This window comes from Dendrobates tinctorius, unplaced genomic scaffold (genome assembly GCF_039654945.1).
Source record: "Dendrobates tinctorius isolate UK_male_01 unplaced genomic scaffold, ASM3965494v1 ptg000012l, whole genome shotgun sequence".
Lineage (NCBI taxonomy): Eukaryota > Metazoa > Chordata > Amphibia > Anura > Dendrobatidae > Dendrobates > Dendrobates tinctorius.
In genome coordinates this window covers 15363887-15391536 of record NW_027361680.1, presented here as the reverse complement: position 1 = coordinate 15391536, position 27650 = coordinate 15363887, and the positions used below count along the sequence as shown (strand labels likewise).

The 27650-nt window shown below is 44.3% G+C and overlaps 1 protein-coding gene across 2 annotated transcripts in view; it reads right to left on the bottom strand.

The window, feature by feature from the left end:
* The window catches only part of NTMT2 (N-terminal Xaa-Pro-Lys N-methyltransferase 2), a 395867-nt gene that overhangs the window by 164335 nt on the left and 203882 nt on the right, over nt 1-27650 (bottom strand). The window contains exon 2 of one of the 2 annotated variants that reach the window (XM_073558014.1): nt 18622-20513. The exons of the other annotated variant lie outside the window; for it this stretch is intronic. Coding sequence (XP_073414115.1) covers nt 18703-20148 — 1446 coding nt within the window. The 5' untranslated portion in view covers nt 20149-20513 and the 3' untranslated portion in view covers nt 18622-18702. Of the gene's footprint in view, nt 1-18621; nt 20514-27650 lie in introns of those variants that run through there. 2 annotated transcript variants of the gene reach the window in all.

The following is a 27650-nucleotide window of genomic DNA, read 5'->3' as shown; positions in this document are numbered from 1 at the left end:
GGGAAATAATTGTAATCAGTGATCCCCATCACTAACGTTGTTCAGCGGGTTATCTGCACCTGTAAGCGACAAACGCTGGCCTTTTCAGTGTAGCGCACATGCAGCCACGGACATGTAAGGGCATGACACACAAGTTATTGGCCAATCTCATGTGCCAGAGCCTCACGTGTCCCTCTAGTAAGCCGGACTCGGACCGCGGGGCATGACGGAGTCTCGTTCGTTAACGGAATTAAGCTTGCAATGTGTGCATCTGTTCTGTAGCTGGCATGGTTGAGGTTTCCCAGGTGGAGTCGAATTTAACCGTAGGCTCCACTCCTGGTGGTGCCCTTCTGGACATTCCTTTAAGGTTCAGCTTTGCAACCATACTGCCCACGTAAAACAAACACTTTGCCTTCATGAACGCTGTTGGGAGGGTCATGACTCGTGGGAATAACGCCGCCCAATCAGTTAACCTGCTAGAGAGATCGTTCGTTGCTCCCAAGCATGACATCACACTGCCTAGGAAGAAGGTAATGCCACTGTGGCGACCGTACTCCTGGGGGCGACACAAGTGCACTGATGCCCAGCCACTGCTCGATGAATCTGCTGGTACATTGACCCAGACCACTACATTCCCCTCGCACGCTACACGGCCTGAATCTGACCCTGATGAAACTCAGGTTACCCTTCCCATATACAGTTCCATCTTACACGGTGACAAAGAGGAAGCTGCAGATGAAAGTGCAGGTTCGGCCCACCCGCCATCAGACACACCACCGTACTATCAGGGGCCCTGTGCTAGTGCTGTCGCCAACGAGTGGGCCCCCCTGCTTGCTCAGGATCACAGCACTTGCAAAGTTGAAATACTGTGCAGTGAGATGGAAGATGGGGACGACGAGGAGTCCAGACAAGTACAGGGATTCCCTAGCGAGGAGACTTATTTGATTGTTTTCAATGTTGGGACAGCAATTTTTGGGGAGCACTATACTCTGGAGAATGATAGATGGGGCCCACCATACACTGGAACATTCCAAAGGTGGACATCAGACACTGGAGCAGCATTTACAGGGCCCATTATACACTAGAGCATTAGAAATGGGGCCCATTATGTTTGGAGCATTATTTGGGCCCATAAGACAGTGGAGCTTCATCCATGGGGACCAACATACTGTAGCATTATGTGGAGCTCATCATATACTGTTTCAAACATTATATGGGACCAATGATTCTGTATGGAGAAATAGATGGGCCTCGTCATGAGATGTAAAAAGTGAGGTATTTTTCATTGTACTATACCGCTACTTCTCTGCCGTATCGGAGCATGATGAGTTGTGGTATGTGTTAAAGGGGCGCTCTTTCGCCCAGGGCACATGAAAACCTGGAGCCAGCCCTCCCCCCCCCCCCCCCCCACAACTGTAGCCAAATAACCCCCATTTTTCAGTGCGTAACTTGTATTATGAAGTTAGTTAAGGTTGACAAGCTTAAGTAAGAAGAATTGATGCTTTTGGCATTCAAATGGGCACTGTTGGTGTGTTTCCTGTCCTCCTCTCATTGCTGACTTTTATTCCCCATTGACTTACATTGGGTTTCGTGTTTCGGGACGACCCCGACTTTTCCCTATAATCGGACGATCTTGCTCGACCCGACTTTTGGAAAAGTCGGGTTTCACGAAACGAAACGCGACCCTAAAAAACCAAAAGTCGCTCAACTCTAGTGAGAATGAGTCTGCGTCTTTGCCTCCTCATAGGAGTTATGACTGTGCAATTGAACTGAGCCAGGGGTGTAAACTTCCCAAGGGTCGGCTCTTCAATTTATCTGTACCCGAGCACGAGGCTATGTGATCCTATATTAAGGAGGCGTTGGAGAAGGGTCATATTAGACCATCCTCTTCACCCTTAGGTGCTGTTTTTTTTTTTCGTGGCCAAAAAAGATGGTTCATTAAGGCCTTGTATTGATTATCGTGCCCTCAACAAAATTACTATTAAATATCAGTATCCTTTACCCCTAATTTCTGATCTATTCTCCAGAGTTAAAGGTGCTTGCTGGTTTACCAAGCTTGACCTCAGGGGGGGCGTATAATCTTAACCGCATTAAGCATGGGGATGAATGGAAGACGGCGTTTAATACTCCGGAGGGACATTTTGAGTACCTGGTGATGCCTTTTGGGCTCACTAATGCCCCTTCTGTCTTCCAGTGCTTCATGAACGACATTTTCCGAGACCTTGAGGATAAGTTTTTGATTATCTATCTGGATGATATTTTGATCTTCTCCAAGGATTGGGATTCTCATGTGGAACATGTTCGGACTGTGTTCCGGATCTTGAGGGAGAATTCCCTGTTTGTCAAAGGATCGAAATGCCTTTTTGGGGTACAGAGGATTTCTTTTTTGGGATTTATTTTTGTCTCCGTCAACTATTGAAATGGACCCGGCCAAGGTACAGGCCATTTATGATTGGGTTCAGCCCACTTCTTTGAAGGCCCTCCAGAAGTTTTTGGGTTTTGCTAATTTTTATTGGAAATTTATAGCAAAATTTTCTAGTATTGCCAAGCCATTGACTGATCTGAGTAAGAAGGGTGCTGATGTGTTGAATTGGTCTCCGGAGGCTGTTTCTTCCTTTCAGGAGCTGAAGCGAAGATTCACTTCTGCCCCGGTTTTGCGGCAACCTGATGTCTCACTCCTGTTCCAGGTAGAGGTGGACGCTTCTGAGATTGGTGCAGGAGCTGTTTTGTCCCAAAAGGATCCTGTAACATCTAAAATGAATCCCTGTGCTTTCTTTTCCCGAAAGTTCTCTCCATCTGAACGTAACTATGATGTGGGGAATCGGGAACTGTTAGCCATGAAATGGGCATTTGAGGAGTGGAGACATTGGTTGGAGGGAGCTAAACATCAAGTCGTGGTCCTCACTGACCACAAGAATTTGATTTACCTGGAGTCGGCCAAACGCTTGAACCCTAGACAGGCTAGGTGGGCCTTGTTTTTTACACGTTTTGATTTTGTGGTCTCTTTTCTTACTGGCACTAAGAATGTCAAGGCTGACGCTCTCTCTAGGAGCTTCTTTGCTGATTCTCCTGTGGTGACCAAGCCTGCTACCATCTTAGGCGAAGGGGTAGTTCTTTCTGCCATCTCGCCCGATTTGAGACGTGCTCTGGAAGAGTTCCAGGAGGACAAACCTGAGCATTGTCCCAGGGGAAAGTTGTATGTTCTTGACCAGTGGAAGAAGAGGGTGATGTCTGAAGTTCATTGCTCTGCATTGGCTGGTCATCCAGGTATTGTTGGTACTAGAGATCTGGTGAGTCGCTCTTTTTGGTGGCCCGCCTTGTCTCGTGATGTCAGGAATTTTGTGCAGTCCTGTGGGACTTGCTCCCGGTCTAAACCTTGTTCTCACTCTAGTGGGTTGTTAATGCCTTTGCCGGTCCCCAGGAGGCCATGGACCCATATTTCAATGGATTTCATCTCTGATATGCCTGTCTCTCAAAGAATGACTGTTATTTGGGTGATTTGTGATAGGTTCTCTAAGATGGTTCATCTTGTACCACTCCCTAAGTTGCCATCTTCCTCTGAGTTGGTGCCCCTGTTTTTGCAACAGGTGGTTCGCTTGCACGGGATTCCTGAGAACATTGTATCTGACAGAGGAGTTCAGTTTATGTCTAGATTTTGGAGGACTTTCTGTTCCAAGCTGGGAATTCAGTTGTCCTTCTCTGCTTTTCACCCTCAGACCAATGGGCAGACAGAGAGAACAAACCAGACCTTGGAGTCGTATTTGAGATGTTTTATTTCCGCTGATCAGGATGATTGGGTTTCATTTTTGCCCTTGGCCGAATTTGCTTTAAATAATAGAGCTAGTTCTGCCACTTTGATGTCACCTTTTTTTTGTAACTTTGGGTTTCATCCTCGATTTTCTTCAGGGCAGGTGGAGCCTTCTGCCTGCCCAGGTGTTGACACTGTGGTGGAGAGAATGCACCAGATCTGGGACCAAGTGGTGGATAAGTTATCTCTCTCCCAGGAAAAGGCCCAGGGGTTTTCCAACCGACATAGGACCATTGGTCCCCAGTTTAAGGTTGGTGATATGGTTTGGTTATCATCAAAAAATATCACTATGAAGGTGGCTTCTCCTAAGTTTAAGCCTAGATTTATTGGACCTTACAAGATTTTGGAGATTATTAATCCGATCTCTTTTCGTTTGGCTCTTCCTGTCACATTTAAAATCCATAATGTGTTTCATAATTCCTTGTTGAAGAGGTTTGTTGAACCAGTAGTTCCTGGGGTGGCACCTCCGGACCCTGTATTGGTTGAAGGTAACATGGAATATGAGGTAGAGAAGATACTGGATTCCCGTCTGGCTAGACGGAGACTCCAGTATTTGGTTAAGTGGAAGGGTTATGGTCAGGAGGATAATTCCTGGGCCTCTGCCTCTGATATTCATGCCAAAAGATTGGTGCGTGCCTTTTATTGGGCTCACCCTGATCGCCCTGGTGGCGTGGATGAGGGTTCGGTGACCCCTCCTCAAGGGGGAGGTACTGTTGTGAGTTCATTTTCCCCTTCACCATTGAGGTCTGATGAACTCCCTCTTCTGGTGAAGGAAGGTAGTGAGGCTGATTACCAAGCACCTGGGTATGATGATGATGACTGGGTGACGGGAATTGCTGACTGGATATAAGGCAGCCGAGGCCCTTCTGCCTTGCTGGTGATCTCTCTGAGAGATTCTAGGAGACCAGTCTGATTCATGCTCCTCAAAAGCTAAGTTTTCTGCACTGCTTTTTGCATTTGTTTTGTTTTTGTTTTGTTTTGCCTTGTTTTTCTGAATTTCTGCCATTCCCTGCTGGGGTGAGTTGAATTCCTTTTTGCTCTGTCTTCAGAAAATACCTGAGTGCTGATATAGTCTTTTTGAAGCCTAGCGTCTTCAGGGCCTTTTTCCCTATCAGCCTGTTGGCTTTTGTTTTGATAGGGTTTTTGGCGGATTGCAGACAGCAGCTTTCCTGTCCTGTCCTATTTAGTTAGCTTGGGCCCCATCATTTGCTCAGCCTATCTTTCTATCTGTGTGAGTGTTTTTTCATCTTGCTTCACGTCATTATATGTTGGGGGCTGCCTATTGCTTTGGGGTCTGCTCTGGGGCAGTTTAGATTTCCCTTTCTGTCTTTAGGCTATTTAGTTCTCCGGCTGTGATCGTGGGGTCTAGGGCACCGTATGAACCCCCCACGGCTACTGCTAGTTGTTGTTGTTGTTAGGTTCAGGGGTCTGCAATCCGATAGCTGCCAACTTCTCTGGTTTTCTGGACTTAGCTAGTATTTCTGTTTTTGCCTCCTACGGTAACTCATTCATAACAAATGAAGATGAGTTCACAGAAGTTATGAAGAAACTGAGTATTTGGATAAAGTCATAGTCAAAACACAAGTTTGTAGTATACAGTTCTGGCTTAACGTTCAGACACAGGAGTTTGTCCAAATGGGCATTAAAAGGCCTAGGAACACGATGTCATGAAGGCACACCGGGCCACTTGAAAAACCAACGTGCATAGGGGAAGGAGGCGAAGCGCTGCCAAGCTGAGACAGGTGTACAATACTCCATTTTAAGAAGAGCCCACAAATTCTCAATATGGTTTAGGTTCATGTGAAGACAGGAGCCATGTCATTATTAATTCATCTTCAAGGCCTTTACTGGTAGGCGAGCAGTGGAGCTCGATGCATGCGATGGAGCCTCACTTTTGCTTTCTGCTTTTTCCTATCCCTATGCTGTGTGCTTTGAGTTCCTATCCCTACACAATACAAGTATAAAATGGCCTTCCTTGGCTGGCCCCTATTTTTTATACTGGCTATGAAAGACCCCCGATTGGCTGGGCTAGACTATTTGATCTGATTTCTGCAGGGCAATATAGGGAAATCAGCACGACTGATTCAGATTCAGCAGTGTGTAAAATAACACTGGGCATTTTTTTTGGCTCTAATTCACACAAATTGAATCACACGGTGTTCGATTTCATTTGCAATTTCAAGAAATTTGACTTGATCCTCCACGTATCAATCAGTTCATCACTACCTACCGTAATCCCCAAAGGCCACAAAATTTGAAGCAAATTTGTGTGGTTATTGGGCATCAAGGTGAGTGGAGTTTCAGACGCATTAAGCCATCCATATGGTATCGCTTGACTCTAAGATTTTAGCTTAAGAGTCGGCCATATAATTCATCATGCACATAGGTAATATAATGATGCTACTCACTGCCCAAAAGTGAAGTCTGATATGCTGCTATATGAACCTAGAAGCCTTATACGTATAATCAAATTTCGCCACTCATATTGCTTCAGCTGCTGCCATATGGTCTAATCTATGATCCTAATTAAAGTCATTATGAACATGATATGGCTATATCAAATAGATTACGGCACCAGATATGTATGAAGGACAGCAGATTCAATTATAAATAGCTTTATCCTTTAACCCCTTCACCCCCAAGGGTGGTTTGCACGTTCATGACCGGGCCAATTTTTACAATTCTGACCACTGTACCTTTATGAGGTCATAACTCTCGAACGCTTCCATGGATCCCGGTGATTCTGACATTGTTTTCTCGTGACATATTGTACTTCATGTTAGTGGTAAAATTTCATTCAAATAACTTGCGTTTATTTGTGAGAAAAACGGAAATTTGGCGAAAATTTTGAAAATTTCGCAATTTTCCAACTTTGAATTTTTATGCCCTTAAATCACAGAGATAAGGCACACAAAAAACTTGATAACTAACATTTCCCACATGTTTACTTTACATCAGCACAATTTTGGAACCAAAATTTTTTTTTGTTAGGAAGTTATAAGGGTTAAAAGTTGACCAGCGATTTCTCATTTTTACAACACCATTTTATTTTTAGGACCACATCACATTTGAAGCCACTTTGAGGGGTCTATATGATAGAAAATACACAAAAGTGACACCATTCTAAAAACTGCACCCCTTAAGGTGCTCAAAACCACATTCAAGAAGTTTATTAACCCTTTAGGTGCGTCACAGGAATTTTTTTGAATATTTAAAAAAAAATGAACAACTAACTTTTTTTCATAAAAAAAATACTTCAGGTTCAATTTTTTTTATTTTACCAAGGGTAACAGGAGAAATTGAACTGCAAAAGTTATTGTGCAATTTGTCCTGAGTACGCAGATACCTGATATGTGGGGGGTAACGACTGTTTCGGCGCATGGCAGAGCTCAGAATGGAAGGAGCGCCGTTTGACTTTTTCAATGCAAAATTGGCTGGAATTCAGATTGGACGCCATGTCACGTTTGGAGAGTCCCTGATGTACCTAAACAGTGGAAACCCCCTACAAGTGACCCCATTTTGGAAACTAGACCCCCCAAGGAACTTATCTAGATATGTGGTGAGAACTTTGAACCCACAAGGGCTTTACAGAAGTTTATAACGTACAGCGGTACAATTAAAAAATCATATTTTTTCCACAAAAATGATCTTTTCACCCCAATTTTTATTTTCCCAAGGGTAACAGGACCCTAAAAGTTATTGTGCAATTTGTCCTGAGTACGCTGATACCCCACATGTGGGGGTAAACCACTATTTGGGCGCATGGCAGAGCTCGGAAGGGAAGCAGCGCCATTTGACGTTTTTGGCTGGAATTGAGATCGGACACCATGTCGCGTTTGGAAAACCCCTGATGTACCAAAACAGTGGAAACCCCCCACAAATGACACCATTTTGGAAACTAGACCCCCTAAGGAACTTATCTAGATGTGTGGTGAGAACTTTGAACCCCCATGGGCTTCACAGAAGTTTATAACATAAAGCCATACAATTAAAAAATCATATTTTTTAAACAAAAATGATCTTTTCACCCTCAATTCTTATTTTTCCAAGGGTAACAGGACCCTAAAAGTTATTGTGCAATTTGTCCTGAGTACGCTGATACCCCACATGTGGGGGTAAACCACTATTTGGGCGCATGGCAGAGCTCGGAAGGGAAGCAGCGCCATTTGACGTTTTTGGCTGGAATTGAGATCGGACACCATGTCGCGTTTGGAAAACCCCTGATGTACCAAAACAGTGGAAACCCCCCACAAATGACACCATTTTGGAAACTAGACACCCTAAGGAACTTATCTAGATGTGTGGTGAGAACTTTGAACCCCCATGGGCTTCACAGAAGTTTATAACATAAAGCCATACAATTAAAAAATCATATTTTTTCCACAAAAATGATCTTTTCACCCTCAATTCTTATTTTTCCAAGGGTAACAGGACCCTAAAAGTTATTGTGCAATTTGTCCTGAGTACGCTGATACCCCACATGTGGGGGTAAACCACTATTTGGGGGCATGGCAGAGCTCGGAAGGGAAGCAGCGCCATTTGACGTTTTTGGCTGGAATTGAGATCGGACACCATGTCGCGTTTGGAAAACTCCTGATGTACCAAAACAGTGGAACCCCCCACAAATGACACCATTTTGGAAACTAGACCCCCCATGGAACTTATCTAGATGTGTGGTGAGCACTTTGACCCCCCCAGTGCTTCACAGAAGTTTACAACGCCCGGGCGTGAAAATAAAAAATTCGTATTTTTTCCACAAACATGATCTTTTAGTCACCATTTTTTTATTTTCCCAAGGGTACCAGGAGAAATTGGACCCCAAAAGTTGTTGTCCAATTTGTCCTGAGTATGCTGATACCCCATATGTGGGAGAAAACTACTGTATGGGCACACGTCGGGGCTCGGAAGGGAAGTAGTGACGTTTTGGAATGCAGACTTTGATGGAATGGTCTGCGGGTGTGATATTGCCTTTGGAGAGCCCCTAATGTACCTAAACAGTGGAAACCCCCCACAAATGACACCATTTTGTAAACTAGACCCCCCAAGGAACTTATCTAGATGTGTGGTGAGCACTTTGACCCCCCCAGTGCTTCACAGAAGTTTACAACGCCCGGGCGTGAAAATAAAAAATTCGTATTTTTTCCACAAACATGATCTTTTAGTCACCATTTTTTTATTTTCCCAAGGGTACCAGGAGAAATTGGACCCCAAAAGTTGTTTTCCAATTTGTCCTGAGTACGCTGCTACCCCATATGTGGGAGAAAACTACTGTATGGGCACACGTCAGGGCTCGGAAGGGAAGTAGTGACGTTTTGGAATGCAGACTTTGATGGAATGGTCTGCGGGTGTCATGTTGCCTTTGGAGAGCCCCTAATGTACCTAAACAGTGGAAACCCCCCACAAATGACACCATTTTGTAAACTAGACCCCCCAAGGAACTTATCTAGATGTGTGGTGAGCACTTTGACCCCCCCAGTGCTTCACAGAAGTTTACAACGCCCGGGCGTGAAAATAAAAAATTCGTATTTTTTCCACAAACATGATCTTTTAGTCACCATTTTTTTTATTTTCCCAAGGGTACCAGGAGAAATTGGACCCCAAAAGTTGTTTTCCAATTTGTCCTGAGTACGCTGCTACCCCATATGTGGGAGAAAACTACTGTATGGGCACACGTCAGGGCTCGGAAGGGAAGTAGTGACGTTTTGGAATGCAGACTTTGATGGAATGGTCTGCGGGTGTCATGTTGCCTTTGGAGAGCCCCTAATGTACCTAAACAGTGGAAACCCCCCACAAATGACACCATTTTGTAAACTAGACCCCCCAAGGAACTTATCTAGATGTGTGGTGAGCACTTTGACCCCCCCAGTGCTTCACAGAAGTTTACAACGCCCGGGCGTGAAAATAAAAAATTCGTATTTTTTCCACAAACATGATCTTTTAGTCACCATTTTTTTTATTTTCCCAAGGGTACCAGGAGAAATTGGACCCCAAAAGTTGTTGTCCAATTTGTCCTGAGTACGCTGACACCCCATATGTGGGAGAAAACTACTGTATGGACACACGTCGGGGCTCGGAAGGGAAGCAGTGACGTTTTGGAACGCAGACTTTGATGGAATGGTCTGCGGTTGTCATGTGCGTTTGGAGAGCCCCTGATGTACCTAAACTATTGAAACTCCCCACAAGTGACCCCATTTTGGACACTAGACCCCCCACGGAACTTATCTAGATGTGTGGTGAGCACTTTGAACCCCCAAGTGCTTCACAGAAGTTTATAACACTCGGACGTGAAAATAAAAAAATCATTTTTCTTCCACAAAAATTATATTTTTGCCCCCAATTTTTTATTTTCCTAAGGGTAACAGGAGAAATTGGACCCCAAAAATTGTTTTGCAATTTGTCCTGAGTAGGCTGATACCCTACATGAGGGGGTAAAACACTGTTTGGGCGCATAGCAGAGCTTGGAAGGGAAGGAGCACCATTTGACTTTTTCAACTCAGAATTGGCTGGAATTGAGATCAGACGCCATGTTGCATTTGGAGAGCCCCTGATGTGCCCAAACAGTGGAAACCCCCAATTCTAACTCCAACCCGAACCCCAACACGCCCCTAACCCTAGCCCTAGCCCTAGCCCTAACCCTAGCCCTAGCCCTAACCCTAACCCTAGCCCTAACCCTAGCCCTAACCCTACCCCAACACACCCCTAGCCCTAACCCTAGCCCTAACCCTAATGGAAAAATGGAAATAAATACATTTTTTTTATTTTATTATTTTTCCCTAACTAAAGGGGTGATAACGGGGGGTTTGATTTACTATTTATGGCGGTTTTTATGTTTGGCGGCTGTCGCACGCTAAAAGACGCTTTTTATTGTAAAAATAGTTTTTGCATCACCACATATTGAGAGCTATAATTTTTCCGTATTTTGACCCACCGAGTCATGTGAGGTCTTATTTTTTGCGGGACGAGTTGACGTTTTTATTGGTACCATTTTCGGGCACGTGAAATTTTTTGATCGCTTTTTATTCCGATTTTTGGGACGCAGAATGAACAAAAACCAGCGTTTCATGAATTTCTTTTGGGGGGGGTGCGTTTACACCGTTCCGCGTGCGGTAAAATTGATAAAGCGCTTTTATTCTTCGGGTCAGTACGGTTACAGCGATACCTCATTTAGGTCGTTTTTTATGTTTTTGTCGGTTTTATGCAATGAAAACTATTTTATATAAAAAATAATTATTTTTGCATCGCTTTATTCTGCGAGTTATAACTTTTTTATTTTTTTGCTGATGATGCTGTGTGGCGGCTTGTTTTTTGCGGGACAAGATGACGTTTTCAGCGGTACCATGGATATTTATATGCGTCTTTTTGATCTCGCGTTATTGCACTTTTTGTTTGGCGGTATGATAATAAATCATTATTTTTTGCTTCGTTTTTTATTTTTATTTTTTAAGGGGTTCGCTAAAGGGGTTAACTAATGGGACAGTTTTATAGGGCAGGTCGTTACGGACGCGGCGATACCTAATATGTGTACATTTATTGTTTTTTTTTTTTATTATTTTAAAAAAATGAATTTATTGGGGAATATTTTTTTTTTTTTTTACTAATTTATTTGGCGATTTTTTTTAATTTATTTTTACACTTTTTTTTTAAATTTTTTTTTACTTTATTACATAGTCCCAGGTGGGACATCACTGTCCTGTGACAGATCGCTGATCTGTCACATCACAGATCACTGTGACAGATCAGCAATCTGTCACAGGCAGTGCACAAGACTTCCTCATGCCTGCGCTTTGCAGGCACTGAGGAAGCCAGCTTCCCCAGGCCCCCGAAGGCCCCCGTCGCCATCTTGGATTCGGGGGCCTGGAGGATGGGAGTCCCCCGCAGCAGCGCTGCACATTGCGCTGCCGTGGGGGGCTCAGGGAAGCACGGAGGGAGCCCCCTCCCTGCCGATGCTTCCCTTTAACTCCCGGTACACCGCGATCGCGTTTGATCGCGGTGTGCAAGGGGTTAATGTGTCGGGGGCGGTCCGTGACCGCCCCTGACACATAGTGCCGGGTGTCAGCTGTGATAATCAGCTGACACCCGGCCGCGATCAGCGGCGCTCACCACGTGGGCGCCGCTGATCGCGGTAGACGTACTATCCCGTCCCCGGTCATACGGGCCCGGGTACCGTGGACGGGATAGTACGTCTCATGTCAGGAAGGGGTTAAAGCAATAACATTTTTAAGTTTGTCTCTGCAAATTTTCTATTTTCATAATACGAAACAGACTTTGAATTAACTCTTTGACAGTTATTTTTATTATTTACCCTCATAGCCTTAGTTATGATGTGTACAGTCAGTGCACGTATTAAAATACTTACCGATCACTGCCTTCTCCCATTTTCAGCATTGTTCCACTCCACTACTTCACCTTGCAACCACAGTCCTCTCTAGCTGGCTCACATGGCATCTTCTGTGTGCACCAAAAGTCAGTTTTTCAATTAAAGTCCATAAAACTCAAATTGTTGCTCCCATGGACTTGATAAAGAAACTTCCATTACACTTAGAACATGGTGTGTGAGCTGGCTAGTCAGAACTCCGTTCAGTGGTGATGATGTTGAAGATGGAAATAGAGTCGGGAAAAGAAAAATGTAATAGATGTACTGCACACATAATAACCAGGACATTTTTTTTATATCTGACCAGTGTCATTTTATGAGGTAATAACTCTGAAAAGCTTCAACGGATCCCGGTGATTCTGAGATTATTTTTTTTCGTGAGATATTGTACTTCATGATAGTGGTAAAAAATTTTGATATGACATGCATTTATCGTTTTATTTTGTTAGGATGTTAGAGGGGTAAAAAGTTTAGCAGCATTTTCTCATTTTGTTTTCAACAAATGTACAAAACCTGTTTCTTTAAGGACAAATTCAGATTTCAATAGACCTTGAGAAGCCTATATATTGTAAAGTCGCTGCTCTAGTTTTCACTTGGCACTCCACAAGGAGAAACGTTATCCCTGACACCTCCCACCCAGTCAAACCAGATTCACACTTTTCACTGACAAAGGGCAGTAGACAGTGTCTGCAAATTGATATTTTGGTTTTGGCTTTTATCCTACGTTATGTAGCAAGGCTCATTAGAGGGTTGAAATTGACTTTTAGGACCAGATAACACTTACATCACACACTTTTCCTGACTCCACACCAGAAGGGGGAGCTCTAAACCTGGTTTCAGGGCAACTTCTCTGAGTTCTGGCCTGGGGGAGGGGTCAGTCAGTGTCTGGAACTGAGAGAGACAGAGTCTGAGTGGAGAGAGGAGAAGTGAAAGCGAACCTGGGAAGTGGAGCTGTGACCAAGCTCACCCCAGAGTACAGCGCTAGAGACTGGACGCCGGAGTCCGTGGCTGATGGGTACAATAGTCCCAGCAGCTAAATCCGAAGGGCAGAGGATTGCAGGTCTCCTGGCCCAGCAAACACCCAAAGGCACAGCAGCAGACCAGAGCCCGGAGCCGCCGTAAAGGAGTGACACTTGCAATAGGCTCAAGCTGCCTGCCATACGAGCAAGTACTTCAGAACAATAAGGAACAGAGGACTGAGCATAGCTTTAGGCAGCAAGGACCCCAGAGGACAGTGCAGTAAGGAGGCCTCAAAAGCCATGTGGCTTAGTGGATCATAAGTTGCTTCCAGGCTCCCTGGACCTCCTGTTAGGAACGGCGGAACGCACTAAATTAATAAATAATAAAGTGCGTTCACCGCTCGGGGTCCACCATGCAGAAGGTGTTATCACTGCTGCTAGATAATGGCGAACACTAAATATGGCGGTATTATCGCACGAGGGTTGGACGTCACCCGATGTGCGCTGGGCGAACTCTGTTGGCTTCAGAGACGCCTAAAGCATTAACATAAAACCTGATCCTGTTGGACTCACAGGTCTCAGAGAAGTGCACGCACGGTATGTGGTCACAGGAGCTGGACCCTAGGCAGAGGGTCAGAATCCGTCTAGACCTACCGTGCGTGCGGCATCACAACTGCGGACGCCGAGAGGAGCTGCAGACTGCAGCGCGGCGACAGACACTGCCGCTAATTGACAATGCCCTGTAGCAGGCGCACTGTCGGACGCTAGTCCTGTGGAAGATGCTGTTGTGGCTTGTAGCTTGCCACTAGGTGGCGCAGACTCTAAAGCTAAGTCCCTATACACACTCGTAATATCAGAGGAAGGGGATCTTAATGAGTCATTTGCAGGTTCATGCATCCATCATCATTCACACAGTAGCAACTAGAGACTATACTAGCACATGGCCGAGCGGCCATGCGAACCTTTTATAGCCATGCGCTTCCGGGACCTTCCAGATCTCTGAGATGGACCAATGAGATCAGGAGAAGGACCTGAGCATGTGACTCCCGATCTCCAATGGGAGATCGTCTCGTGAGCATGCCCAGTAGAGCGATGAGAGGACTTAGCCTCTGGAGCATTTTGCTGCAAACCAGCCTGCATTGCTATTGCTGACCTAAAGGTGGCAGCAACAGCCAGACCCACAGAACAGGTCTGGGCAGAGCATCTGGGTCGCTGAGACTGCTGAGCAATCTCCTCTGCGGTCGATAGACAATGAGAGACCGCAGAAAGTGAGGCTCCGGATTCCTGCTGAGCCGCTGCAGGAACCCGACGCCTAACACCTCCATTGTCATCTGTAACTAGTCTCCCGGCCTGCACTTGAAACCGTGAGTAAAAGTGTGGAAACTGCACACTGCTGTGCCTCAGAGTTATTTACTGCACCATCCATCATCACCATCTTTAGCAATATAATTGCCCTGGGCTGGGGCTAAGCTCTACCTGTGGAGAGCTGCCGTGACACATCCCCTTAAGAACCGGCCTAGTACCGAGTATCCCCACGGCCCTGGTGGGTGCTCCATAGACCCAACACTAAACCTAAGCCTAAACCCAACCCTAACGGTAAAGAATGAAAAAAATAAAAATTATAAAGTAAAACAAATTTAATCTGACTAAGGGAATGACACAGATATCATTTACTAGTTATTGGGCTTTTGATCACTGTGATAGAATCTATCACAGTGACCAAATGTCTGGAACCAACATGAAATTGTTAAACTGTGTTACGGAAGGGTTAAAACAGAGTACACCTACGTCTCTAGATGACAGCAAAGATGAGAGGGAGTTGACTATCCAGCTCACAAGCAGACCAGCAGTAACACAGTGAAACAACCACTAGGTGAGAGCAGAATAGTCAGAGCCAAGTCGTAACCAGAGAATAACGTAGTGCAAAGGGGGAAATCCAAAACACTGTGTCAGGAGAGAGAAACAGGTCAGTACCGGTCAGTAGCAGAGGTATCAGAAGGGATAGACAAATCAAGTCAGGGATGAGCCAAAGTCAAATACCAAGGAATCCAAATACACAGAGAGATAAGGAGCAGGGGCAGGCAGAAGGAAGGTAAACAGACACAGGTAGAGTCAGGTGTATGCAGCAGGACAAATCAGGAACTCACCAGAACCAGCTACACATGCCAAAGCCAAGCAATAAAACTGGCACTGCACAAAGGTTGCAGCACAGATATATAGTGGGGCTGACACCGGAACGAGGCAGGGAAAATTAATCCCTGATATGACCACACCGATAAAGGAGAGAGAAAACTAAACCCGGCCTGGATCATGACAGAAATTTTTCAGCTGTTGCCGGGTGCTGGCCGGCAGCCCTCAAAGGGTGCACTGCGCATGCGGCAGTCATTTTTTCATGTAGAGGAGTTGGAGGACAGGGTGATGGAGCAGGAGGGCCCGGGGGATGGAAGAGGTACTGAGGGCGGCTTGGGGACAACATTTCTCCCTCCTCTGACATGTTATAGCATTATTAACCTGCCCGGTGCCCGCACTTAGCCGAACGCTGAGAGAAGAAAATAAAATTTGTTCTACCTGGCAGCTTTCCAGTTTCAGTCACGGGGATGATGCCTGTTGTATACAGTATAGAAAGTGGCAGCTGTAACCACACCCCTTGCCCTGAGAGATAAGAGGCCCCAATGTATAGTAAGCATCAGACAGGGTTAGGGGCGTGGTTACAGCCACCGCTCTGTATACCAGAGGGGTGACTGAACCAGTGCCGGCACCGCTCCCGTGAGTAAAGCTGCAATGTTGGCAAGGGGTGCAAAGTTCATTTTCTCCCCGCAGTGTTGGGCTAAGGCTAGTTTCACACTTGCTTTTTTTTGCAGCACGTTTTTCCCGCAAAAAACGCATTGAAAAAACGCATACAACTGCTGCGTTTTTTTCAAGCATTTTTATGAGCATACATGAAAAAACGCAGCATTTGTATGCGTTTTTAGTGCGTTTTTACCGCGTTTGCGTTTTTTTTCCAACATTAGGTGGCCCCTGACCCTGACCCTGACCCTGACCCTAACCCTTAACCAAACCATACTTAACCCTAACCCAAACCCTAAACCCTAACTAACCCTAACCCTGACCCTAACCTTAACCAAACCATACCCTAACCCTAACCCTAACCCTTAACCAAACCATACCCTGATCCTAACCCTAACCCTGACCCTAACCCTAACCCCCCTTAACTAACCCTAACTCTAACCCAAACCCCTAAATTCCATTGTCTAAACTAATGGTAAAAAAAAAAAACGCATGTGCAAAAAAACGCATACATAAGCATGCCAATGCGCACATATGCTCACCATAGACTTATAATGGGTGTCTTGCTGTAAAAAAACGCATTGCGCGCATGCGTTTTTTTGAGGCAAGTCGGACGCCCAAAAAATGCAACAGGTTGCATTTTGTGCGCCCGAGCGCATACCGCAAAAAAAAACGCATGCGCGGTAAAACGCGTACAAACGCATGTGTATGCGCACATAAGCGCATCCCATGCAAAGTATAGGAAAAAAAAACGCATGCGCTATTTAGCGCTAAAATACCGCGAAAAAAACGCAAATGTGAAACCAGCCTTAGGCTAGTTTCACACTTGCTTTTTTTTGCAGCGCGTTTTTCCCGCAAAAAAACGCATTAAAAAAACGCATACAAATGCATACAAACGCTGCGTTTTTTTCAAGCATTTTTGTGCGCATGCAGGAAAAAACGCAGCGTTTTTGCGCGTTTATATGCGTTTTTAGCGCGTTTTTACCGCGTTTGCGTTTTTTTCCAACATTTTTAGGTGGCCCCTCACACTACCCAAACCATGACTTTACTAACCCTAACCCTAACCCTGACCCTAATCCTTAACAAAACCATACTTAACCCTAACCCTAACCCTAACCCTGACCCTAACCCTTAACCAAACCATACTTGACCCTGACCCTAACCCTAACCCTAACCCTAACCCTAACCCTGACCCTAACCCTTAACAAAACCATACTTAACCCTAATCCTGACCCTAACCCTGACCCTAATCCTTAACAAAACCATACTTAACCCTGACCCTAACCCTAACCCTAACCCTGACCCTGACCCTAACCCTTAACAAAACCATACTTAACCCTAATCCTGACCCTAACCCTGACCCTAATCCTTAACAAAACCATACTTAACCCTAATCCTGACCCTAACCCTAACCCTGACCCTAACCCTTAACAAAACCATACTTAACCCTAATCCTGACCCTAACCATGACCCTAATCCTTAACAAAACCATACTTAACCCTAACCCTGACCCTAACCCTAACCCTAACCCTGACCCTAACCCTTAACCAAACCATACTTAACCCTGACCCTAACCCTAACCCTAACCCTGACCCTAACCCTAACCCTGACCCTAACCCTTAACAAAACCATACTTAACCCTAATTCTGACCCTAACCCTGACCCTAATCCTTAACAAAACCATACTTAACCCTGACCCTGACCCTAACCCTGACCCTGACCCTGACCCTAACCCTAACCCTGACCCTAACCCTAACCCTAACCCTGACCCTAACCCTTAACAAAACCATACTTAACCCTAATCCTGACCCTAACCCTGACCCTAATCCTTAACAAAACCATACTTTACCCTAATCCTGACCCTAACCCTGACCCTAACCCTAACCCTGACCCTAACCCTAACCCTAACCCTGACCCTAACCCTTAACAAAACCATACTTAACCCTAATCCTGACCCTAACCATGACCCTAATCCTTAACAAAACCATACTTAACCCTGACCCTGACCCTGACCATAACCCTAACCCTAAACCCCCTTAACTAACCCTAACTCTAACCCAAACCCCTAAATTCCATGGTTTTAAAAAAAAAAACGCATATGCAAAAAAACGCATACATGAGCATGCCAGTGCGCACATATGCGCATCCATAGGCTATAATGGCCATTTTTAGCGCAAAACGTGCGCATATGTGCGCATGCGCTTTTTTGCAGGGCCAAAAAATGCAACATGCTGCGTCTGGAAAATCCCAACGCACACCCCAAAAAAACGCAGCGCATGAAAATCGCATACATGCGCTTACCAGCGCGCAGGTATGCGCACCCATGTTAAATATAGGGGAAAAAACGCATGCGCAGGTGTGCGTTTTTTTCCAGCGCTAAAAAACGCAAATGTGAAACCAGCCTTAGTGCTGTTACCGGGAAGGTTAATAGTGTCTTTTCTGGTGACAGGTTCCCTTTTAAGGGGGTATATTAGTGTAATGACAAAAAAAAAATTTTTATGAAACCATGTGCAATGGAGGAACTTTTATGGGTTATTTAAGAATAAGTATTGCTTTTTTTTGTTTTTTAAAAAAAAGTTCCCCCTTTCATTCAAATGAAATAAGGCAAAAATTGTTTTTTCCCCCCAAAAAAGGACATGCAATTTTGCATTATTGAAACGATAATGGTAATAACTAAGCAACTTTTATTATTCGTTTTTTAACAAATACGGTATAAAACAGTTAATTATAAGTACAATATGTACAAAAGAAGTGTTTAAAAATTATTTTTTCCTATGAATTTTAGATTCAAAAATTCAATTTTTTTTCGATTTCGCATGTAGTTCCTCCATCAGTTTTACAGGACGTTCAGCATTTTGGTTAGATCTGGGAATGTCAATTAATGACTCCTCGACCAACCAGTGCGCCTTCAAACACTTAATTGCCTTCTTGCACTTTGTCTTGGTGAGTGAGGTTAACAGTTCATTGAAGGATGCTTCGTTGTAGTGTTGCGACTGGAACCAGGCATTTGCCCATTCATAGCAGATGAAGTTGCATGCTATCCCGAGGACGCGGCGCCACTCTGGTATCAGAAAAAATGCTATAACAGCATATACGGCTCGCGAGTTCCATCTTGCCATGTGCAGGTTTGGGAGTTTCTTCCAACTGATTCGAGGCCAACGTGATGTTGTTTTGTAATGACGATATGCCTGACATAGTTCATATAAGAACTTGAAATCATCTCGCCATCCAGGATTCTCACCTGTGTTGACATCATCTGTTGCAACTTGGTGGTAATCAATCTGAAGTGAGGCATAGTTTTCTGTTAATTTGTCAATGAAGAAATAATTGAGTTCTGGTTTCTTCTTTGACTCTGGAACAAGGAAATTCATGACGTGCTTCAGTAGGAGGTCGAGTACATGGTGTTGACAGCCAATGTATTGTGGCTTCTGAAAGCCCTTTCTCAAGACATCATCCTGTATCAGCGTTACAATCCCGTTCAAACGACCAGTATTTACTGCTGCCATGTCGCAGATTATCATGCGAATATTTTCCCAAGCGTCGTATTCATCAATTAGCTGTAGTTCCTTGTGAATAGCTGTGGCAGAACCATTCTCACATTTCAGAATACCGAGTTTGATTTCGGTTGTGGTATTTTTCAGCAGAACTACTTGATACTCTTCCCCTTGGATTCTTTTACCATCGAAGTGGAGACAATAGGGATCTTTGCTTTGAAGTTTTTCAAAAACTTTGGTTTTCATTTTCTGTCCTTCTGAGATTGTTCGTCTCCAGACACCCGACTGACTTGGAACCGTTACATCATGACCTTGTTCAGCAATGGTTGCAAGCACTTTATTTGCTTTATGTGTAGAAATGTTGTTTTTCAGTACCAGTAAACTCGCTGTTGTAGTGCTTGCTCTTTTGTATTTCGGTGTGCGTTCTGGAGAAGATGACGCGGAAGAAGAGGTTGGCTTTGGAGTCTCGGGTAAAGATTCAGAGACAGTATCATGTGTGGGTTGCGATTGCGAAGTGCTGACTTGAGCTTGAAATATTGATAGTCGGATTCGTTTTCTTGGATGAATTGATTCCAAAGGAGCTATTTTGAGCGTCGAAAAACCAACCTTGCCTCCACTCTCAACTTGCCTCAGGTAGAGCTCTTTATCCTCCGAGTTTTTTCCATTCTCCATTAACGTTGGTGACATCAAATAACTGAGAAAGTGTTGCAGTGAATTTATCAGAAGGTTTCTTTTTGTTTTTGTCATTTAGATCAATCAGACGATTGAGTTTCTTTCTGATGAGTGCACTGGATAAAAGTGGGAAGTCTAGAGTTTCCCTCCAGAGCAATTCTATATCCATTATCATATTTTTAATTCGATCCAGTCGCCGTTTCTCGCTGTTGAACAGAAAACTGAAGTTTCCAAGAATTTGGCAGTTCGTTGGCATCCGCATGAGATTGGAGAGCTTTTCAACATATGGAATACTTGGATCCCTTTTATGTTGAGAATAGGAGGGCAGATTCCTCGTCCAGATAGACCCGTTTGCCTTTACACCGTTGCTGGAATTTCTAGAAGACATTGTCTGAATGACCTGTCATGCACTTCTTGATCGTAAAACTTGAAGCTTTGCACTGAAAATGAAAAGATAATACTAAATTACAAAATATTTTAAAATATTCCTGAATGTTCTAGATGTGAATAAAATACCACTTTTTGTTACAACTTAGAAAGATATTTTCTTTATAGATTAAAATTAAAACACGAAAAATCTTTTTTTTTTTTAAATGAAAAAGAGGGGGAACTTTTTTGAATATTTTACAAATTTGATGATACTAATGTCATTTGAATGCAATTGTTCCTCCAATGTAAGAGGTTTCATTTTCGTTTTGCAAAAGTTTTAAAATAGTCATCAACCTAGGGTATATAATAGGAAAAAATTGAAGTGTTACTTTAATAGTTTTTGGGTGCAAATGTTTGTGATAATTTAAATAATTGGGGCGGATTCACACTGCAGATTTTGTTGCAGAAGTTTTTACAGAATAATACAGACACTGAGAATTATATTCAGTATACAGGACAGGAGAAGTGGTATTGCGCAGTATACAGTATATTTACAGAATAATACAGATAATTACATCCAGTATACAGGACAGGAGAAGTGGTACGGTGCAGTGTGTGTGTGTATATATATATATAGAGAATAATACAAATACAGAGAATTACATCCAGTATACAGAACAGGAGAAGTGGTACTGTGCAGTGTGTGTATATACAGAATAATACAGAGAATTACATCCAGTATACAGGACAGGAGAAGTAGTACTGTGCAGTGTGTATATACAGAATAATACAAATACAGAGAATTACATCCAGTATACAGGACATGAGAAGTGGTAGTGTATACTGTATGTACAGAATAATAGAGAATTACATCCAGTATACAGGACAGGAGAAGTGGTACTGTGCAGTGTATATATACAGAATAATACAAATACAGAGAATTACACCCAGCATACAGGACAGGGAAAGTGGTACTGTGCAGTGTATATATACAGAATAATACAAATACAGAGAATTACATCCAGTATACAGGACAGGAGAAGTGGTACGGTGCAGTGTGTATATATAGAGAATAATACAAATACAGAGAATTACATCCAGTATACAGGAGAAGTGGTACTGTGAAGTGTGTGTATATACAGAATAATACAGAGAATTACATCCAGTATACAGGACAGGAGAAGTAGTACTGTGCAGTGTGTATATACAGAATAATACAAATACAGAGAATTACATCCAGTATACAGGACATGAGAAGTGGTAGTGTATACTGTATGTACAGAATAATAGAGAATTACATCCAGTATACAGGACAGGAGAAGTGGTACTGTGCAGTGTATATATACAGAATAATACAAATACAGAGAATTACACCCAGCATACAGGACAGGGAAAGTGGTACTGTGCAGTGTATATATACAGAATAATACAAATACTGAGAATTACATCCAGTATACAGGACATCAGGAGAGATACTGTGCAGTGTGTATATATACAGAATAGGAGAAGTGGTACTGTGCAGTGTATACAGTTGTGCTCAAAAGTTACATACCCCGGCAACATTTTTGCTTTCTTGGCCTTTTCTCAGAGAATATGAATGATAACACCAAAACTTTTTCTCCACTCATGGTTAGTGGTTGGGTGAAGCCATTTATTGTCAAACTACTGTGTTTCTCTTTTTAAATCATAATGACAACCCAAAACATCCAGATGACACTGATCAAAAGTTTACATACCCTATTTCTTAATACCGTGTATTGCTCCTTCTAACATCAATGACAGCTTAGGCTAGTTTCACACTAGCGTTTAAACGACGCGCGCACGGCGCCGCTAAGCCACGCCCCCTGCCGGCTCCCTGCCCGCCCCTTCCTGTTATCGCCTCCTCCGAGCGCAGAGGGCTGCATGCGTTATGCGCACCCTATCTTTAGCATAGGGTGCGCAGGCCGTGCGCAACTATGAATATAGCGTGCGCATTTTTGGAGGTGCGCCGTGCGCGCCGAACGCAGCATGTTGCATTTTGCGCGCACGGCGCACATTCAAAAATGCGCAGCGCACGCTATATTCATAGTTGCGCACGGCCTGCGCACCCTATGCTAAAGATAGGGTGCGCATAACGCATGGAGCCCTCTGCGCTCGGAGGAGGCGATAACAGGAAGGGGCGGGCAGGGAGCCGACAGTGGGCGTGGCTTAGCGGCGCCATGCGCGCGTCGTTTAAACGCTAGTGTGAAACTAGCCTTAAAGTCTTTTGCGGTAGTTGTAGATGAGGTTCTTTATTTTCTCAGATGGTAAAGGTGCCCACTATTCTTGGCAAAAAGCCTCCAGTTCCTGTCAGTTCTTGGGATGTCTAGCATGAAGTGCATGCTTGAGATATCTCCAAAGTGGCGCAATAAAATTGAGGTCAGGAGACTGAGATGGCCACTCCAGAACCTTCACTTTGTTTTGCTGTAGCCAATGGCAGGTCGACTTGGCCTTCTGTTTTGGATCATTGTCATGTTGGAATGTCCAAGTACATCCCATACACGGCTGATGATTGCAAATTTGCCTCCAGTATTTTCTGATAACGCCCTGCATTCAGCTTTCCTTCAACTTCGACCAAGTTTCCTGTGCCTTTGGAGCTCACACTGTTGTGAGTTAATTTTCCCCTTCGTCACTAGGGTCTGGTGAACTCCCTATTCTGGTAAAGGAAGGTAATGAGCCTGATTATCAGGCACCTGAGTCTAATGAGGATGACTGGCTGAGTGGAGTCACGGACTGGATATAAGGCTGCCGATGACCTTCTGCCCTGCGGGTGATTTCTCTGTGGACTTCTAGGACACCAGTCTGATTCCTGCTCCTCTCAAGCTAAGTTTTCTGTTTTGCCTGTTAAGCTTTTGGTTTTGTTTTTTGTTTTCCCTGCTTTTCTGTATTCTGCCATTCCCTTCTGGGGTGTGCTGAATCTCCTTTTGCCAGTAGCTCTGTCTTCAGTATATTCCTGAGTACTGACATAGCTTTTTGAAGCCTAGCGTCTTCAGGGCCTTTTTCACTGTCAGTCTGTTGGCTCTTATTTTCATAGGGTTTTTCACGGATTGCAGACAGCAGCCTTCCTGTCCTTTTCTGCCTAGTTAGCTTGGGCCCCTCTTTGCTCAGTCTATCTTTCTGTCTGTGTTAGTGTTTTCATCTTGCTTCACCGTCATTATATGTTGGGGGCTGCCTATTGCTTTGGGGTCTGCTCTGGGGCAGTTTAGATTTCCCCTTTCTTTCTTTAGGCCTATTTAATTCTCTGGCTGTGATCGAGGGGTCTAGGGCATCGTAGGAACCCCCCACGGCTACTGCTAGTTGTGTTGACAGGTTCAGGGGTCTGCAATCCGATAGCTGCCAACTTCTCTGGTTTTCTGGACTTAGCTAGCATTTCTGTTTTTTGCCTCCTACGGTGACTCAATCATAACAGAATCACCCGCCATACCGCAGATCCTAGGGTACTCAATAGCAGGAAAGAATTGTGTTTAAAAAAAAAACACAAAAAAAAAAACCGGTGTGTGTGTATATTCTTTCCTCTATATCTCTGAGGCCATAGGGGGAATTTTTTTTTTCTCTCTCAATGGAGATAAAGCAATTGTCTGATCGTGTGGAGTAACTCGCTGCAGAAGTGCGGGGAATTTCCGCCTACCTTGCTCGTTCGCATGCTGTTGAACCAAAGATCCCTACACCTGATGTATTTTTTGGGGATCGATCTAAATTTTTGAGTTTCAAAAATAATTGTAAATTATTTTTTGCCTTGAAGCCTAACTCGTCAGGGAGCTCCGCGCAGCAGGTTAAAATTGTCATCTCTTTGCTGCGTGGCGATCCCCAGGATTGGGCGTTTTCTTTGAAACCAGATGATCCTATTCTGACTAATGTGAACGCATTCTTTCAAGCTTTGGGGTTGTTGTATGACGAACCTAATGCTATTGATCAGGCTGAAAAGACCCTGTTGGCATTGATCCAGGGTCGAGATTCTGCAGAGTTGTACTGTCAAAAGTTCCGAAAGTGGGCGGTCCTTACTACCTGGAATGATAATGCCTTGGCAGCTCTCTTTCAGAAGGGTTTGTCAGAAGCCGTAAAAGATACTATGATGGGATTTCCTGTTCCCTCTGGTCTTGACAATTCTATGTCATTAGCCATTCAGGTTGATCGGCGTTTACGTGAACGCAGAACTGCACGAGAGGTGTTGCCACCTGTTGAACAAGTGTCTGAACCTATGCAATGTGATAGAGTTTTGTCCAGGGAGCAACGTCAGGAGTTCAGAAGGCGTAATAAGCTGTGTTTTTTTTTGTGGAGATGCCTCGCATATTATTTCTGTCTCTCCTAAATGAGAGAAACGTTTTGCACACACATTTTCTGTGGGTGGTGTTCAACCTAAGTTTCGTCTGGCAATTACTCTGATCTGCTCCCCGTCCACATTTTCCGCCAAGGCTTTTGTGGATTCGGGAGCAGCCCTGAACCTAATGGACTTGGATTTTGCTAAACATTGTGGATTTCCAATGACACCTCTGCGGACGCCTATCCCTTTGAGAGGGATTGATGCCACCCCTTGGCTAAAAATAAACCTCAGTTTTGGACCCAGGTGGTCATGCGGGTCGCCCTAGACCATCAAGAAAATTGCAGATTTTTGGTATTGCATGGTCTGCATGGTGCCGTTGTCCTGGGGTTTCCCTGGTTGCAAATTCATAATCCAGTTTTGGATTGGAAATCTGTGTCTATGGTGAGTTGGGGTTGTCTGTGTGCCTTTAGTGAGGCTCCAGTTTTTTCCACCTCTCCTCAGTCGCATGATGTTCCTGACTATTTGGCGGACTTTTATGATATATTTAGTGAGAATGAGTGCGTCCTTGCCTCCTCATAGGAGTTATGACTGTGCAATTGAGCTAAGACCGGGGTGTAAATTTCCCAAGGGTCGGCTCTTCAATTTATCTGTACCCGAGCACGAGGCTATGCGGTCCTATATTAAGGAGGCGTTGGAGAAGGGTCATATTAGACCATCCTCTTCACCCTTAGGTGCCGTTTTTTGTTTTTTTTTTTGTGGCCAAAAAGGATGGTTCTTTAAGGCCTTGTATTGATTATCGTGCCCTCCATAAAATTACTATTAAATATCAGTATCCGTTACCCCTGATTTCGGATCTATTCTCTAGAGTTAGAGGTGCTTGCTGGTTTACCAAGCTTGACCTCAGGGGGGCGGATAATCTTATCCGCATTAAGCAGGGGGATGAATGGAAGACGGCGTTTAATACTCCGGAGGGACATTTTGAGTACCTGGTGATGCCTTTTGGGCTCACTAATGCCCCTTCTGTCTTCCAGTGCTTCATGAACGATATTTTCCGAGACTTTGTCGATAAATTTTTGATTATCTATCTGGATGATATTTTGATCTTCTCCAAGGATTGGGATTCTCATGTGGAACATATTCGGACTGTGTTCCAGATCTTGAGGGAGAATTCCCTGTATGTCAAAGGATCGAAATGCCTTTTTGGAGTACAGAGGATTTCATTTTTGGGATTTATTTTGTCTCCGTCAACTATTGAAATGGACCCGGCCAAGGTACAGGCCATTTATGATTGGGTTCAGCCCACTTCTTTGAAGGCCCTCCAGAAGTTTTTGGGTTTTGCTAATTTTTATCAGAAATTTATAGCAAAATTTTCTAGTATTGCCAAGCCATTGACTGATTTCACTAAGAAGGGTGCTGATGTGTTGAATTGGTCACCTGAGGCTGTTGCTTCCTTTCAGAAGCTGAAGCGAAGATTTACCTCCGCCCCGGTTTTGCGGCAACCTGATGTCTCACTCCCGTTCCAGGTAGAGGTGGATGCTTCTGAGATTGGTGCAGGAGCTGTTTTGTCCCAAAAGGATCCTGTAACATCTAAAATGAATCCCTGTGCTTTCTTTTCCCGAAAGTTCTCTCCATCTGAACGTAACTATGATGTGGGGAATCGGGAACTGTTGGCCATGAAATGGGCATTTGAGGAGTGGAGACATTGGTTGGAGGGAGCTAAACATCAAGTTGTGGTCCTCACTGACCACAAGAATTTGATTTACCTAGAGTCGGCTAAACGCTTGAACCCTAGACAGGCTAGGTGGGCCTTGTTTTTTACACGTTTTGATTTTGTGGTCTCTTTTCTTCCTGGAACTAAGAATGTCAAGGCAGACGCCCTCTCTAGGAGTTTCTTTGCTGATTCTCCTGTGGTGACCAAGCCTGCTTCCATCTTAGGCGAAGGGGTAGTTCTTTCTGCCATCTCACCCGATTTGAGACTTGCTCTGCAAGAGTTCCAGGAGGACAAACCTGAGCGTTGTCCCAGTGGAAAGTTGTATGTTCCTGACCAGTGGAAGAAGAGAGTGATGTCTGAAGTTCATTGCTCTGCATTGGCTGGTCATCCAGGTATTTTTGGTACTAGAGATCTGGTGAGTCGCTCTTTTTGGTGGCCCACCTTGTCTCATGATGTCAGGAATTTTGTGCAGTCCTGTGGGACTTGCTCCCGGTCTAAATCTTGTTCTCGCTCTAGTGGGTTGTTGATGCCTTTGCCGGTCCCCAGGAGGCCATGGACCCATATTTCAATGGATTTCATCTCTGATATGCCGGTCTCTCAAACAATGACTGTTATTTGGGTGATTTGTGATAGGTTCTCTAAGATGGTTCATCTTGTACCACTCCCTAAGTTGCCATCATCCTCTGAGTTGGTGCCCCTGTTTTTGCAACAGGTGGTTCGCTTACACGGGATTCCTGAGAACATTGTATCTGACAGAGGAGTTCAGTTTGTGTCTAGATTTTGGAAGACTTTCTGTTCCAAGCTGGGAATTCAGTTGTCCTTCTCCTCTGCTTTTCACCCTCAGACCAATGGGCAGACAGAGAGAACAAACCAGACCTTGGAGTCGTATTTGAGATGTTTTATTTCCGCTGATCAGGATGATTGGGTTTCATTTTTGCCCTTGGCCGAATTTGCTTTAAATAATAGAGCTAGTTCTGCCACTTTGATGTCACCTTTTTTTTGTAACTTTGGGTTTCATCCTCGATTTTTCTTCAGGGCAGGTGGAGCCTTCTGCCTGCCCAGGTGTTGACACTGTGGTGGAGAGAATGCACCAGATCTGGGACCAAGTGGTGGATAAGTTATCTCTCTCCCAGGAAAAGGCCCAGCGGTTTTCCAATCGACATAGGACCATTGGTCCCCAGTTTAAGATTGGTGATATGGTGTTGTTATCATCAAAAA